Genomic DNA, 13,475 nt, shown 5'->3' with positions numbered 1-13,475 from the left:
AACACGCTCACGCATGCCTGCTGGAAGTCCAAGCCCCTCGCACACAAAACCTCCTTTACCCCCTCCCTCCAACCCTTCCTAGGCCGACCCCTACCCCGCCTTCCTTCCACTACAGACTGATACACTCTTGAAGTCATTCTGTTTCGCTCCATTCTCTCTACATGTCCGAACCACCTCAACAACCCTTCCTCAGCCCTCTGGACAACAGTTTTGGTAATCCCGCACCTCCTCCTAACTTCCAAACTACGAATTCTCTGCATTATATTCACACCACACATTGCCCTCAGACATGACATCTCCACTGCCTCCAGCCTTCTCCTCGCTGCAACATTCATCACCCACGCTTCACACCCATATAAGAGCGTTGGTAAAACTATACTCTCATACATTCCCCTCTTTGCCTCCAAGGACAAAGTTCTTTGTCTCCACAGACTCCTAAGTGCACCACTCACTCTTTTTTCCCTCATCAATTCTATGATTCACCTCATCTTTCATAGACCCATCCGCTGACACGTCCACTCCCAAATATCTGAATACGTTCACCTCCTCCATACTCTCTCCCTCCAATCTGATATTCAATCTTTCATCACCTAATCTTTTTGTTATCCTCATAACCTTACTCTTTCCTGTATTCACCTTTAATTTTCTTCTTTTGCACACCCTACCAAATTCATCCACCAATCTCTGCAACTTCTCTTCAGAATCTCCCAAGAGCACAGTGTCATCGGCAAAGAGCAGCTGTGACAACTCCCACTTTGTGTGTGATTCTTTATCTTTTAACTCCACGCCTCTTGCCAAGACCCTCGCATTTACTTCTCTTACAACCCCATCTATAAATATATTAAACAACCACGGTGACATCACACATCCTTGTCTAAGGCCTACTTTTACTGGGAAAAAATTTCCCTCTTTCCTACATACTCTAACTTGAGCCTCACTATCCTCGTAAAAACTCTTCACTGCTTTCAGTAACCTACCTCCTACACCATACACTTGCAACATCTGCCACATTGCCCCCCTATCCACCCTGTCATACGCCTTTTCCAAATCCATAAATGCCACAAAGACCTCTTTAGCCTTATCTAAATACTGTTCACTTATATGTTTCACTGTAAACACCTGGTCCACACACCCCCTACCTTTCCTAAAGCCTCCTTGTTCATCTGCTATCCTATTCTCCGTCTTACTCTTAATTCTTTCAATTATAACTCTACCATACACTTTACCAGGTACACTCAACAGACTTATCCCCCTATAATTTTTGCACTCTCTTTTATCCCCTTTGCCTTTATACAAAGGAACTATGCATGCTCTCTGCCAATCCCTAGGTACCTTACCCTCTTCCATACATTTATTAAATAATTGCACCAACCACTCCAAAACTATATCCCCACCTGCTTTTAACATTTCTATCTTTATCCCATCAATCCCGGCTGCCTTACCCCCTTTCATTTTACCTACTGCCTCACGAACTTCCCCCACACTCACAACTGGCTCTTCCTCACTCCTACAAGATGTTATTCCTCCTTGCCCTATACACGAAATCACAGCTTCCCTATCTTCATCAACATTTAACAATTCCTCAAAATATTCCTTCCATCTTCCCAATACCTCTACCTCTCCATTTAATAACTCTCCTCTCCTATTTTTAACTGACAAATCCATTTGTTCTCTAGGCTTTCTTAACTTGTTAATCTCACTCCAAAACTTTTTCTTATTTTCAACAAAATTTGTTGATTCTATTAAAGCTCCTATATTGGAGTATCTCAGGCAAACTTATGACTAGTTTAAGATTCATTAGGTAATAGTTTTATTACTTATTTCTATGTTTACAGTCAATTGGGTGAGTGTAAGTGTGAATTGTGGGGAATCACAGATATCGAGAGTAGGTCTAGGTTTTTTTTTTTTTGTGTGTGGTTATCATGTAGTTAGCTGACGGTGGGGTGTGTCAGGGAGATGTTTTCTAATGGTAGTTTTGAAAGTGATGGTTGTGTTTGCAGTTCTAGTTTTCAGGTAGGGTGTTCCAGATTTTAGGCCCTTTTATGTACATTGAATTTTTGTATAGGTTTAGCTGGAATAACATAAATCAGAACGTTGATTAAGCAATAAAAAAAATCTGAAGATAGAAAGATAACATGAGTGAAGAGTTTGCATTTTAAAACTACTCCCAAAGTACAATAATGACAGGCAACAGGAAAAAAATTCAAGAATGTCACATAAACATATCTTCACGTTTGACAAAATAGCATGATTAAGGAATTAATGATGTCCCTAATACTTTATGTAGAAGACCCCCCTTTTCAATGTAAATCATTAAATAAGAAACAAATACGTAGGTCGAATGACAAAATTATTAAAATATTCACGAGAATAAAAAGAATTGAAATGAAACAAGACAAGACATAAAAAACAAAATTTCAGTAATAAATTTAGAAAAAAATTACTACTTCTTTCTTTCTTTCAACACACCGGCCGTATCCTACCGAGGCGGGGTGGCCCAAAAGAAAAAAAACAAAATTTTCTCCTTTTACATTTAGTAATATAACAGGAGAAGGGGTTACTAGCCCCTTGCTCCCGCCATTTAAGTCGCCTCTTACAACACGCATGGCTTACGGAGGAAGAATTCTGTTCCACTTCCCCATGGAGCTAAGAGGAAATAAACAAGAACAAGAACTAGAAAGAAAATAGAAGAAAACCCAGAGGGGTGTGTATATATATGCTTGTACATGTATGTGTAGTGTGACCTACGTGTAAGTAGAAGTAGCAAGACATACCTGAAATCTTGCATGTTTATGAGACAGAAAAAAGATACAAGCAATCCTACCATCATGTAAAACAATTACAGGCTTTCGTTTTACACTCACTTGACAGGACGGTAGTACCTCCCTGGGCGGTTGCTGTCTACCAACCTATTACCAAGAAAAAATTATTACTTTAAGTTAATAATACTTTTAGAAAATGAAGGCCAATGTGAGAACATTACTAATATTATATTTTGAGTTTAATATTAATTCATCTTTTGATCTGATGACATACAAAAATTTAAGTTCTCAATCTACAACTTAATTAAAATATGCAACTGAAGTAGAAAAAAAAATTCTTCCAAATACTACCAAAGTAATAACAACTAGGAAGAAAAAAAGGCATTTGCTGATACTGTAATATATTAAAATTATTCACCTTGCTATTATCAAATGTTCTGATGACTCAAAATGGCTAGATCATGAGTTCCTCTGGTTTGTTTTAATGGCAAACTATATTTCAGGCTAGCTAAGGTCATAAAGAGCAGCTTAAGCAAGAGAGTCTAGTTTACTGCCATGGCAAACTTTATTTCAAGCCAGCTAATTAAATTATGAAGTGCACAACATGAGAGAATAGCTCTTAAACAGCAGTGCTATGAAACAAAAAAAAAAATGCATTTGCCAAATAGTCAAAGCAGTCACAAGCCTCTGAATTCTACAAACCTTAGTAAGGGACTTGGCAGCATGAAAGGTAAATGCACAAGACCTTAACGCATATTTCGAACTTAGAAAGAAAACAGCAACATGAAGCTTAACACTCACGAACAAAACTGTAAAACAATCCAATCAGTTGATTTCATGACATTTCTTGAAACAAAGAGTTTATGTTATGGAAATTAATACACTTGCTCCAAGAAATTGGACTTTTTGTTCCTTTCCTTGGACTGAACCAGACCGCATTCTATTCCCAGGCACAGTATGACCACTACAGTTTTAGCATTTCCCTTAAATATAAAATTAATAATATTCTTACTGGTAAAGTAGTGCACAGTATCTCTATACAATTACTGTATAATAGCTTAAACATGTCTGTGCATAACGTGATCATAATTAAAAAATGCTTTTTGAATTACGCTTCACAATTATCTATGGATAGATTATGTCCTTTTACTCTAGTATAAAAGTTTGAAAAAATTTACTCCAGTAAAAACATAGAATAACTTTTGATTATTTTTGTCTTTCTTATATTCTCATATTTAACTATGTTGAATATCTTTTGATTATTTACATCATTCTTGTATTTAAAAATTTAATACAAACGTATTAATACAAACGTTCCTGCGACCCCTTCATTTATCAGGAGAAATGTGCTTTTCTCCTTCATCCTATAATATTGCTTTATAAGAAATGAAGGTGCAAATACTACCAACCCTAACCTTCAATGTCTGTGAGAAGTATTATTAATAGGCCATGAAATATGGTATGTACAAATTTTTATTTTTCAGTGTGTTGAACCAGATTTTTTCTTGGGACCTGTCCTCCTTGCTTGGTAACTGAAGCTTCTTTCCCTTTGTATAATTATACTACTCTCAGAAGCATTATCTTCAGGCAACAGTAAGTAAAATGACAAATTATGCATGCTTATGAATGTTTTTCAAGTTACATACTCTGGCTATATTACGGATTCTTAAGGGTGGGCTTAGTGTATAGTATCTACTAATCTATAACACAAATAACCAGCACACAATGAAACGAAACTCATGCCAATGTTCCGGTCCGACTTGGACCATTAAACCTTTCACTGTCCAGACCCCCGAAATGAAATTTGCTCTCATTGTCCAAAAACTCCCCCCTCCCCTTCCCCCCCCCCCCCAAAACAAAATTTGAAATGATAAATAATCTTTTCCCAAAGGTAATGACACCAAAAGTACAAAATATGATGGAAAAATACAGAATTATGCTGGCACAAAGTTAGCAGTCTCAGCACAATTTATGCACAGGGCATTTCACCCACTGAGTCATATTTTAGGCCAATTCCTTTGTTCCAGTCAACCAAATTCTTAGATATTTCACTAGTATGCTTTCCATTCTATGGATTGAGCACAGGAAACTGCCCATTCAACTATTTCAACTACCCTATAAAGTGATCAGAATTCAGTAATTTGGCAAATTTCACAAAATTAAAAAAACAATGACTCACGAAATTGTAATGACACGATTGCAAACAAACCATACCACGGGCGGGATTGAACCCACGGTCAGAGAGTCTCTCTGACTGCGGGTTCAATCCCGCCCGTGGTATGGTTTTTTTTTTTTAAAAACAATGCCAATTTAAAAATAGAGTTCATAATAAACAATGCTGACATTCCTGGCACTAAAAAAACATTTCCTGTGTTAATCTGTCATATCCCTAGGCCTCTCCTATATTACACTTGCTTTCCATTTTGAACTATTATTCATACAAAAACAGAAGATTTACTCTTTTCCTTGGATAACACTATATAACCAGGAAAGATTATTCATCCCAATAATTGAATCAGACCTATTAAAAATCCATAAAACAGACTGGGGGAGGGCCTTATCCGTCCTCTGAAATATCGACAAAATCAAATATTTCTGCTACTTTGAGCTCAATTTCAAGCTACTTCCAATCCTGAAATCAAAATCGAAATCCTGAAATCAAAATCATCTCTATTTCAGCTAATATATTTTCCTTCTATCAAATAATACCAAGCAGCAGCCAATAAAATCATAAGAACCATCCAAGAGAACACTGCAGTCGCTATTTTAAATCATACAAAAGATCACAGTTTTGTTTTCCCATCATGCACCATGTGGGGCATGTTTTTTTTTTTTATAAGGTGCGTATTCACTGTACAAACCCATTCTCTGATATCTAGCCCAAAATTTACCACTCACAGCTTATGAATGACATAGACCTATGCGTTTCCTTACACCTGTTGACCTGTTCACCTAGCAGCAAATAGGTACCTGGTGTTAGTCGACTGGTGTGGGTCGCATCCTGGGGGACAAGATTGAGGACCCAATGAAAATAAGTTAGACAGTCCTTGATGATGCACTGACTTTCTTGGGTTATCCTGGGTGGCTAACCCTCCGGGGTTAAAAATCCAAAGAAAATCTTATTTTATCTTAATATCATAGTTCTATGTGACAGCCAGCGAAAGGGTTAACTAGTCACACTAGTTAATGGCCCAAGCTGGACTGAAACACTGTCATGAGTTTCATTCTCCTATGTGCGAGTTATCTGTGTACTGTTCCAGTCATGGTATTGTGCCTTTTTATTCTTCATCTACTAGTCTAAATTTACGAATTTAGTGGTTCAATAAATTACATGGTGGCAATTTTTCTCAGGATAATTTTCAAAATTACGTTCATTTACTTTATAAGATTCTAGCCAGTATGCCAGATGCACTCACTCTGACTGGACCATGAGAATTTGATCATTCGTCATGCACAGTATCTGATCCAAACAAGTTAAAACTAATAAAGCCCCATCTGCCTGTCTACCTTAGTCCCACTCCTTCAGTCAATCTGTATCAAACAAACAGGCCAAAAGCTTATTGAGTTACAAATTGAAACTCTTCACATGAGAATCAAGATAAAGAAGATTTTTGAGGCAAACACAACATTTAACATGAGGTGGGGAAAAAGCTTTATACTTTTTTAAAATAAATGGGAAGTCACTTTGTTTTGAGTTCATATAAACAATGGGTGTGCCACAAAAATACAACATACAGCAACATTATAAAACATGGCACAATATGGAACACTATATAGGAAACAATCACAGGCCAATATTATGAAATGCAAAAATAAGAAAAAATATCAAGTATGCACAACTGTATATGTGGCACATATATACACATCTACATGTTGCAATCCAACAGCATTTATCAAATGAAAAAACATTACTAAAAATTGAAGTGATGTTAAAGGAAATGCTTAAAATAGTCTCTAGGAGAAAACTCAACATTTAGCCTTGAAGTCCATTCTCCAAGGATAACTGAAATGCCATGTCTGCATTTGTCAGAGAAAAGTCATCTAATGGATCATAATAAGATGATCCGTTAAGTGGTGGAAGCACAACCAAGAATGGTGGCAAATGAAGATGGAGGAGCTAGTGACCCTGTATCAGGCCACAGCAGCAGCAGCAACTGCTGGATTACTGGTGATAGACTCATCAGTTAAGTGCAATGGAAATAAATTCCAAGCACAAATGCTTCTGAATTTATTTTCTCCTAACAGTGATCATGTTGCATATTATGGTATTATGTGCTTTTAGTAGTTTTTTTGTATATGTATGTCATCTACATTTTGTTTAGGAATTTGCTACACAGAAAAAGAATGCTTAAGGTAATAAAAGGTAAATAATCATATACAAAAATTAACTTAACACACCTTAGTGAGGGATTTGGCTGCATGAAAGACAGTGGCTTTGTATGATGTTGATCCCTCGGGAACCATCCCACCACATGACTGGTGAAGGGGAATCAGGCGCCGGTCTGCATATGCCAACCAACGATCACCTAAAGCTATTGGATTTACACTGAAAAGAAAAATGCTCTACATTACATCCTATTATTATTGTTAATGTTGCAGTTTTATAACTGTAGTGTAAGCATGCCTTTGGCAAGACAGTGATGGAGTGAATGATGAAAGTTTTTTTTTTTGGGGCCACCCTACCTTGGTGGGAAACGGCCAATGTGTTAATAAAAAATAAACAATTATTATATCTACAGAGAAACTGATATGAAATAATACTTATGTAATAAAGTTTCCTTCTAGGAGAAATGAGGGTCCAACAGTAATTATTACTACAGTGGACCCCCGCATAGCGATTTTAATCCGTGCAAGAGGGCTCATTGTTATGCGAAATGATCGGTATGCGAATGAATTTTCCCCATAAGAAATAATGGAAATCAAATTAATCCGTGCAAGACACCCAAAATTATGAAAAAAAAATTTTCCCACATGAAATATACATTTTTCTACACACAAAGAGAAGGATACATGCACAATAGTAGAGTAGTACATGCACAGTATATATTGTGCATGTACTACTCTACTAAATGAAGAATAAATGACACTAACCTTTATTGAAGATGCAGCAATGACTGATGAGACACTGTCCTGGGAGTGCCTTTTCCTCCTGAGTACTGAAGGTCCTGTTTGGCATTTTCTTCCAGAACAGGCCTTATCACACTGTGTATGTCACTACGATTCTTAAATCTCTCAAACCAACCTTTGCTGGCTTTAAATTCACCAATATGAGCACTAGTTCCAGGCATTTTTCCCTGTTCACCTGGGTGTTAGTCGACTGGTGTGGGTTGCATCCTGGGAGACAAGATTAAGGACCCCAATGGAAATAAGTTAGACAGTCTTCGATGACACTGACTTTTTTGGGTTATCCTGGGTGGCAAATCCTCTGGGGTTAATTGTTTCTTGGTATTATCAATAAGCCACACCAACAACGGTGCTACAGCAGCAGCAGCAGCAGCAGCTGACAGTGATACAGCAGCAGCAGACGATGCTACACCAGCAGCAGACGGTACTACAGCAGCAGTAGATGGTACTACAGCAGCAGCAGCAGCTGACGGCAGTACAACAGCAGCAGCAGCTGACAGTGCTACAGCAGCAGCAGACGATGCTACAGCAGCAGCAGATGATGCTACAGCAGCAGCAGACGGTACTACAGCAGCAGCAGCAGCAGCTGACGGTGGTACAACAGCAGCAGCAGCTGACAGTGCTACAGCAGCAGCAGACGATGCTACAGCAGCAGCAGACGATGCTACAGCAGCAGCAGACAGTACTACAGCAGCAGCAGCAGCTGACGGTGGTACAGCAGCAGCTGTACCACCAATAGTAGCGATGGTTGATTGGGGTTTCTTGTACAACCTGGCCAGGTCGGCGATACGCACTCCACTTTCATACTTATCAATGATCTCTTTCTTCATCTCTATTGGAATTCTCACCCTTATTGCTGTAGGGTTGGCACTAGAAGCTTTCTTGGGGTCCATGGTCACTTATTTTCCAGAGAAAATCACCAAAAACAATGTATGCTTGGATGTTACCGCGGAGGCTGGCTGGTAAACAATGGCACGGGCGGCACATGTGAGGCTGGCTGAGGGCGCACATTGGACGCGTCTCGGACGAACAGCGGTGAGCGGGTTTTTAAGCGGTATGCGAGGCAAAATTTTTGCTATAAAAGCAAGCGGTATGCGGATTAATCGTTATGTGATGCCATCGGTATGCGGGGGTTCACTGTATTATTATTAGTCACAGGGAAGCACTAAACCCATAAGAAGTAATCATGTTTAATACAAGGAAATGGAGAGTAGCTCCAATTCACCAGAATAAGAGCATTTCACTGAATTAAAGCACCCTCCTTCAAGAGTGAGGTACCAATAGTACTTATCTAGGTCAGCGTAAATGGCTCTCTGGAAGGGGAGAAAAAAGTGCCAATGAGTGAAACTTATTAGTAAAACCTCAGAGATCTGAGTAGCTACACAATGTGGTTCATCTTATTCTGAGAATAGAGCAAAAAGAATAATGTATACCTTCAGAGGCCTGACCACTACGACGCTGAAATGACCAAATGTTGGCCGACAATAAGGCATACAATGTTGTATCTCTTAACCCTTTCAGGGTTTCGGCCGTACTAGTACGGCTTACGCACCAGTGTCCATGACGTACTAGTAAGCATAAATTCTAGCGCCTTCAAATCTAGTGAGAGAAAGCTGGTAGGCCTACATATGAAAGAATGGGTCTATGTGGTCAGTGTGCGCAGTATAAAAAAACATCCTGCAGCACACACTGCATAATGAGAAAAAAAAAACTTTGACAGTGTTTTTGGATTAAAACAGCGACTTTGCACTATATTTTCTTATGGTATTTATTGTTGTATTCTAGTTTTCCTGGTCTCATTGTATAGAATGGAAGACATATTATAGAAATTGAGATGATTTTGATTGTTTTACAATGAAAAGTACCTTGAAATTGAGCTCAAAGTAGCAGAAATGTTCGATTTTTACCAAAGTTCAAAAGTAAACAAATCATGCTAAGCGTCCAATACACGTCAACTGGTGAGTCTAATATTCTTTCACAAGTGCGCCGATATTATTTATACCATTTCTACACTAATGCTGTAGTCTACACAACAGTAAATCTTATTTTTTTTGAGAATAAAAATTCAAAGTGGAAAGCAAAAGAAATGTAAGAGGGGCATTGGGACGTGACTAATGAACAGAGGAAATGTTACTTTAGTGCCAGGAATGTCTTTCTTGTTTATTCTGGACCCTATTTGGAAATTGGCATCTTCTGAAATTTGTGTGAAATTGGCAAAATTGCTAAATTCTGACCACTGTATTGGATAGTTAAAATCGGTAAATTGGTGGTTTCTTGTACTCATTCCATAGTAAAAATGAAGTTCTAGCGAAATAGTTATGATTTTTGTCAACTAGTACATTGGAATTGGCCGAAAATAGGGCCAAAGTGGGCAAAATCGCCGATGCGTAAACATCGTTGAGACCGCTAACTTCGCAAGAGCATAATTCCATGAGTTTTCTATCAAATTTCATACTTTTGGTGTCATTATCATCGGGAAAAAACTCTATCTTCTCAAAGGAAAAATTTTTTTTTTTTTTTTTTTTTGAAATTTGGGGGACCCTGAGAACAAGTCTCTGAGAGGGTCTGTGGACCCTGAAAGGGTTAAGTATATATAATAAAATTTAGAAAATATGTAAAAAAAAAAATTGAGATTTCAAACATTTCTATGATGCGAGAGGTGAAAACCTGCCAAAGAACTTTTTTTTTTTTTTTTTTTTCAACAAGTCGGCCATCTCCCACCGAGGCAGGGTGACCCAAAAAGAAGAAAATCCCCAAAAAGAAAATACTTTCATCATCATTCAACACATTCACCTCATTCACACATAATCACTGTTTGTGCAGAGGTGCCCAGAATACAACAGTTTAGAAGTATATACGTATAAAAATACACAATATATGGCTCCAAACTGCCAATATCTCAAACCCCTCCTTCAGAGTGCAGGCATTGTACTTCCCATTTCCAAGACTCAAGTCCAGTTATATAAAATAACCAGTTTCCCTGAATCCCTTCACTAAATATAACAGCTCGTCAGGTGCCAAATACCATTTGTCTCCATTCACTCCTATCTAACACGCTTGCTGGAAGTCCAAACCCCTCGCCCACAACACCTCCTTTACCCCCTCCCTCCAACCTTTTCGAGGATGACCCCTACCCCGCCTTCCTTCCCCTACAGATTTATACGCTCTCCATGTCATTCTACTTTGATCCATTCTCTCTAGATGACCAAACCACCTCAACAAACCCTCTGACTAATACTTTTATTAACTCCACACCTCCTAATTTCCACACTCCAAATTTTCTGCATAATATTTACACCACACATTGCCCTTAGACAGGACATCTTGTTAAAGGTAGATCCCTACTACTCAGGATATCTTCTTATTCGTTTTAGTAATTATTACAGGAAAAGGTGTTACTAGCCCATTGCTCCCAGCATTTTAGTTGACTTTTACATCACGTATGACTTACATCACGTATGACTTAAGTGAACAGTATTTAGGTAAGGCTAAAGAGGTCTTTGTGGCATTTATGGATTTGGAAAAGGCATATGACAGGGTGGATAGGGGGGCAATGTGGCAGATGTTGCAGGTGTATGGTGTAGGAGGTAGGTTACTGAAAGCAGTGAAGAGTTTTTACGAGGATAGTGAGGCTCAAGTTAGAGTATGTAGGAAAGAGGGAAATTATTTCCCAGTAAAAGTAGGCCTTAGACAAGGATGTGTGATGTCACCGTGGTTGTTTAATATATTTATAGATGGGGTTGTAAGAGAAGTGAATGCGAGGGACTTGGCAAGAGGCGTGGAGTTAAAAGATAAAGAATCACACACAAAGTGGGAGTTGTCACAGTTGCTCTTTGCTGATGACACTGTGCTCTTGGGAGATTCTGAAGAGAAGTTGCAGAGATTGGTGGATGAATTTGGTAGGGTATGCAAAAGAAGAAAATTAAAGGTGAATACAGGAAAGAGTAAGGTTATGAGGATAACAAAAAGATTAGGTGATGAAAGATTGGATATCAGATTGGAGGGAGAGAGTATGGAGGAGGTGAATGTATTCAGATATTTGGGAGTGGACGTGTCAGCGGATGGGTCTATGAAAGATGAAGTGAATCATAGAATTGATGAGGGGAAAAGGGTGAGTGGTGCACTTAGGAGTCTGTGGAGACAAAGAACTTTGTCCTTGGAGGCAAAGAGGGGAATGTATGAGAGTATAGTTTTACCAACGCTCTTATATGGGTGTGAAGCATGGGTGATGAATGTTGCAGCGAGGAGAAGGCTGGAGGCAGTGGAGATGTCATGTCTGAGGGCAATGTGTGGTGTGAATATAATGCAGAGAATTCGTAGTTTGGAAGTTAGGAGGAGGTGCGGGATTACCAAAACTGTTGTCCAGAGGGCTGAGGAAGGGTTGTTGAGGTGGTTCGGACATGTAGAGAGAATGGAGCGAAACAGAATGACTTCAAGAGTGTATCAGTCTGTAGTGGAAGGAAGGCAGGGTAGGGGTCGGCCTAGGAAAGGTTGGAGGGAGGGGGTAAAGGAGGTTTTGTGTGCGAGGGGTTTGGACTTCCAGCAGGCATGCGTGAGCGTGTTTGATAGGAGTGAATGGAGACAAATGGTTTTTAATACTTGACGTGCTGTTGGAGTGTGAGCAAAGTAACATTTATGAAGGGGTTCAGGGAAACCGGCAGGTCGGACTTGAGTCCTGGAGATGGGAAGTACAGTGCCTGCACTCTGAAGGAGGGGTGTTAATGTTGCAGTTTAAAAACTGTAGTGTAAAGCACCCTTCTGGCAAGACAGTGATGGAGTGAATGATGGTGAAAGTTTTTCTTTTTCGGGCCACCCTGCCTTGGTGGGAATCGGCCAGTGTGATAATAAAAATAATAATATGACTTATGGAGGAAAGATTCTTAATCCACTTCCCCATGGATATAAAAAGAAAAGTAATTAGAACAAGAACTAAGATAAAATCAAAGAAAACTCAGATGAGTGTGTATAAATAAACGTGTAGTGTGACCTAAGTGTAAGTAGAAGTAGCAAGACGTACCTGTAATCTTGCATATTTATGAGACAGATGAAAGACACCAGCAATCCTACCATCATGTAAAACAATTACAGGCTTTCGTTTTACACTCACTAGGCAGAACGGTAGTACCTCCCTGGGTGGCTGCTGTCTACCAACCTACTACATATCATACTACAATATCATACTTAAAAACTACTCAGTTAAACCAATGTGTTGCAGATCAAAAATTATGCTTGACTCTTAGGATTGTTAGTGTAAGACCCATCTGCAGTCCTAAGGCCATCAAGATCAAAAGCCATATGCAAATATAACATCAAAAACACTTTTATCCCTAAAATACTCATCACAGGGCAATGTGTGGTGTAAATATTATGAGGAGAATTCACAGTGTGGATATTAGGAGGAGTTACTAAAAGTATTATTCAGAGGACTAAGGAGGGGTTGTTGAGGTGGTTTGGTCATTAAGAGAGGATGGAGGGTGTATAAATCTGTGGACTTGGGAAGGAAGGGTAGGAATCATCCTAGGAAAGGATGGAGGGAGGGGGTAAAAGTAGTTTTGTGTGCAAGAAGCTTGGACATACAGCAGGCATGTG

General features: G+C 38.9%; 1 protein-coding gene across 3 annotated transcripts in view; it reads right to left on the bottom strand.

Moving 5' to 3' along the window:
- The window catches only part of LOC128686230 (BCAS3 microtubule associated cell migration factor-like), a 98,332-nt gene that overhangs the window by 51,212 nt on the left and 33,645 nt on the right, over positions 1-13,475 (bottom strand). For all 3 annotated transcript variants that reach the window (XM_070083246.1, XM_053773074.2, XM_070083247.1), the window contains exon 6: positions 7,161-7,308. In XM_070083246.1, coding sequence (XP_069939347.1) covers positions 7,161-7,308 — 148 coding nt within the window. The remainder of the gene's footprint in view (positions 1-7,160; positions 7,309-13,475) is intronic.

This window comes from Cherax quadricarinatus, chromosome 9, assembly GCF_038502225.1.
Source record: "Cherax quadricarinatus isolate ZL_2023a chromosome 9, ASM3850222v1, whole genome shotgun sequence".
Taxonomy (NCBI): domain Eukaryota; kingdom Metazoa; phylum Arthropoda; class Malacostraca; order Decapoda; family Parastacidae; genus Cherax; species Cherax quadricarinatus.
This window is presented reverse-complemented; position numbering and strand designations above follow the sequence as displayed.